General features: G+C 57.8%; 1 protein-coding gene across 1 annotated transcript in view; it reads left to right on the top strand.

Annotated features, from left to right (window-relative positions):
• Positions 1-562: 562 nt before the first annotated feature.
• Positions 563-1,974, top strand: part of KRT8 (keratin 8) — a 17,746-nt gene continuing 16,334 nt past the window's right edge. Inside the window, exon 1 of the mRNA XM_034792306.1 lies at positions 563-901. Coding sequence (XP_034648197.1) covers positions 563-901 — 339 coding nt within the window. The remainder of the gene's footprint in view (positions 902-1,974) is intronic.

The following is a 1,974-nucleotide window of genomic DNA, read 5'->3' as shown; positions in this document are numbered from 1 at the left end:
AGCCCACTGGGGGCCCTAAGCGGTAATAGTTTTTTGGCCCCCCCCCCAACACATAATAAAAACCTAATAGGGGGCCCCGTGGAGCTGCTTGGGGCCCTAAGTCTGCTTATGCCTAGTGCCAGCTCTGGGTTCACCCACTATCACTGAGCCCAGAAGCTGGCCGGATAGTTGCATTTCCTGCCCTCTCTGGGTGGATCCTGGGCCAGTTCATGAGGCTGCTGCCCCCCTCTGGTATTTTTGCCAGGTGCTTCTCCAAACACAACAGCGAGGGGACGCTTCTTGGAGCTGGGCTGGTGCATTTGATTGCCCCTCTCTGGCTTTGAAAGAGTTAACTAGGTGCGGCAGGATGGAGGGAGCAGGTGTTGGCCTGGCTCTGTGGTAGCCCCGCCCCTCCAGCGGCCTGCAGCCAGTCAGTGCTCCAGGTATTGAATCCCCGCCCCCTGATGCCCCGGTATATAACTCTGCACACACCCCACTCAGCTCTCAGCCTCCAGAGCCTGTCCTTCAGCTGCTGTGCTTGCTCAACCAGTGTTTCCTGTCCTCCTCCACTAGCCTCTCCAAAATGTCTCACAGAGTAACCCAAAAGAGCTACAGGAGCACCAGCTCTGTTCCCGCTCGCGCCTTCAGCAGCCGGTCCTACACGTCTGGCCCCGTGACCAGCACCAGGATGAGCTCATCCTACTCCAGCTATGGTGGGAACAGGTATGGAGGAGGCAGCATGCGGGGACCGTCGACGGGCTACGGACTTGGCGCCGGGGGCGGCATCACCGCCGTCAGCGTCAACCCAAACCTGTTGGCGCCCCTCAACCTGGAGATCGACCCCACCCTCCAGCATGTGCGGACGCAGGAGAAGGAGCAGATCAAGACCCTCAACAACAAATTCGCCTCCTTCATCGACAAGGTGAGTCCCGGCACCATCGGGGTGAAGCTGGTATCTGCAGAGCTGGGTTGGCAGGTAGAGAAGTGGGTGTGTTCCTTGGGGATGGGCAGAAGTCAACCAGACTTGCTCTGTTGCTGTAACACCTGTAGGCTGGAAGGAGACAGTCCGGATTCTGCTCTCAGTTACGCCCCATGCCACCCACTGTGACTCGAGTGGGGTGCGGGGGTGCGTGTAGTAAACATCTCGGGGTAATGTCTCTCTGCCATGTAGCATATAAGGGGAGCAGTGACCTGCTAGCCAATATCCCCGCAATCAGAGGGGAATCGGAACGGTTTTGCAGCCAGATCAGATGCCTCTGAGCCACTTCTGAGCCAAAGGCTCCTCCTACAGGTGCATGAGAACATGGAGAAAAATTTCCTCTGCTTGTCTTAGTTACAAAGATTTTTTCGGTCACTGCACCACCTGGTGGGTTGGAAAAGCCCCTTTCCCAGAGATGGGGGAGCGGAATGGAGCGAGAGACGCAAAGGTTCCCCACTGGGACACCTGCCAATCCAGGCCCCCCCCGAGCAGCTGTCAAAGCGTTGGCATTGGAGAGCAGCTTTCGAGCTAAAGGGGAAGTTGCCTGCACAGGGGGAGAATGTGCCACCTTGCAAAGCACCCCTGCTAAAGGGCGTGGCTGGGGAGTTTCTCCATTGCTCTCAATGGAGGCTGCTGGGGGCTGAGGTCTAAAAGTGGGGGCTGATTCCAGGTGCCCAGCTTGGTGCCTGGTTTTCAGAGGGTGCCAGGCACGGGCAGCAGGGGGTCAGCACCTCTGAAAATCAGGCCCGAAAATGGAGGCACCCAAAATCTTGGGGCCTAACATACATCCAGCCGGGGAAAGTCCTGAGCTAGTGGCGCTGGGATGAGCCGGAAGGAACCCAGTGGCTTTTCCCCATCCTCATGCGCCTGTGATCCCAGCCTGGAAAAAAATGTATCCCCCTGCATGCGGTAAGGCCGAGAGGGGCTGCATCAAGACTTCTCTCCTTCAGTATTTCCAAGGCCCTGGTATATGGCAGCAGCACAGTGGTCCCCACTTACAGGGGACAGGCGTAGAC

The sequence above is a fragment of the Trachemys scripta genome, chromosome 16, assembly GCF_013100865.1.
Source record: "Trachemys scripta elegans isolate TJP31775 chromosome 16, CAS_Tse_1.0, whole genome shotgun sequence".
Lineage (NCBI taxonomy): Eukaryota > Metazoa > Chordata > Testudines > Emydidae > Trachemys > Trachemys scripta.
This window is presented reverse-complemented; position numbering and strand designations above follow the sequence as displayed.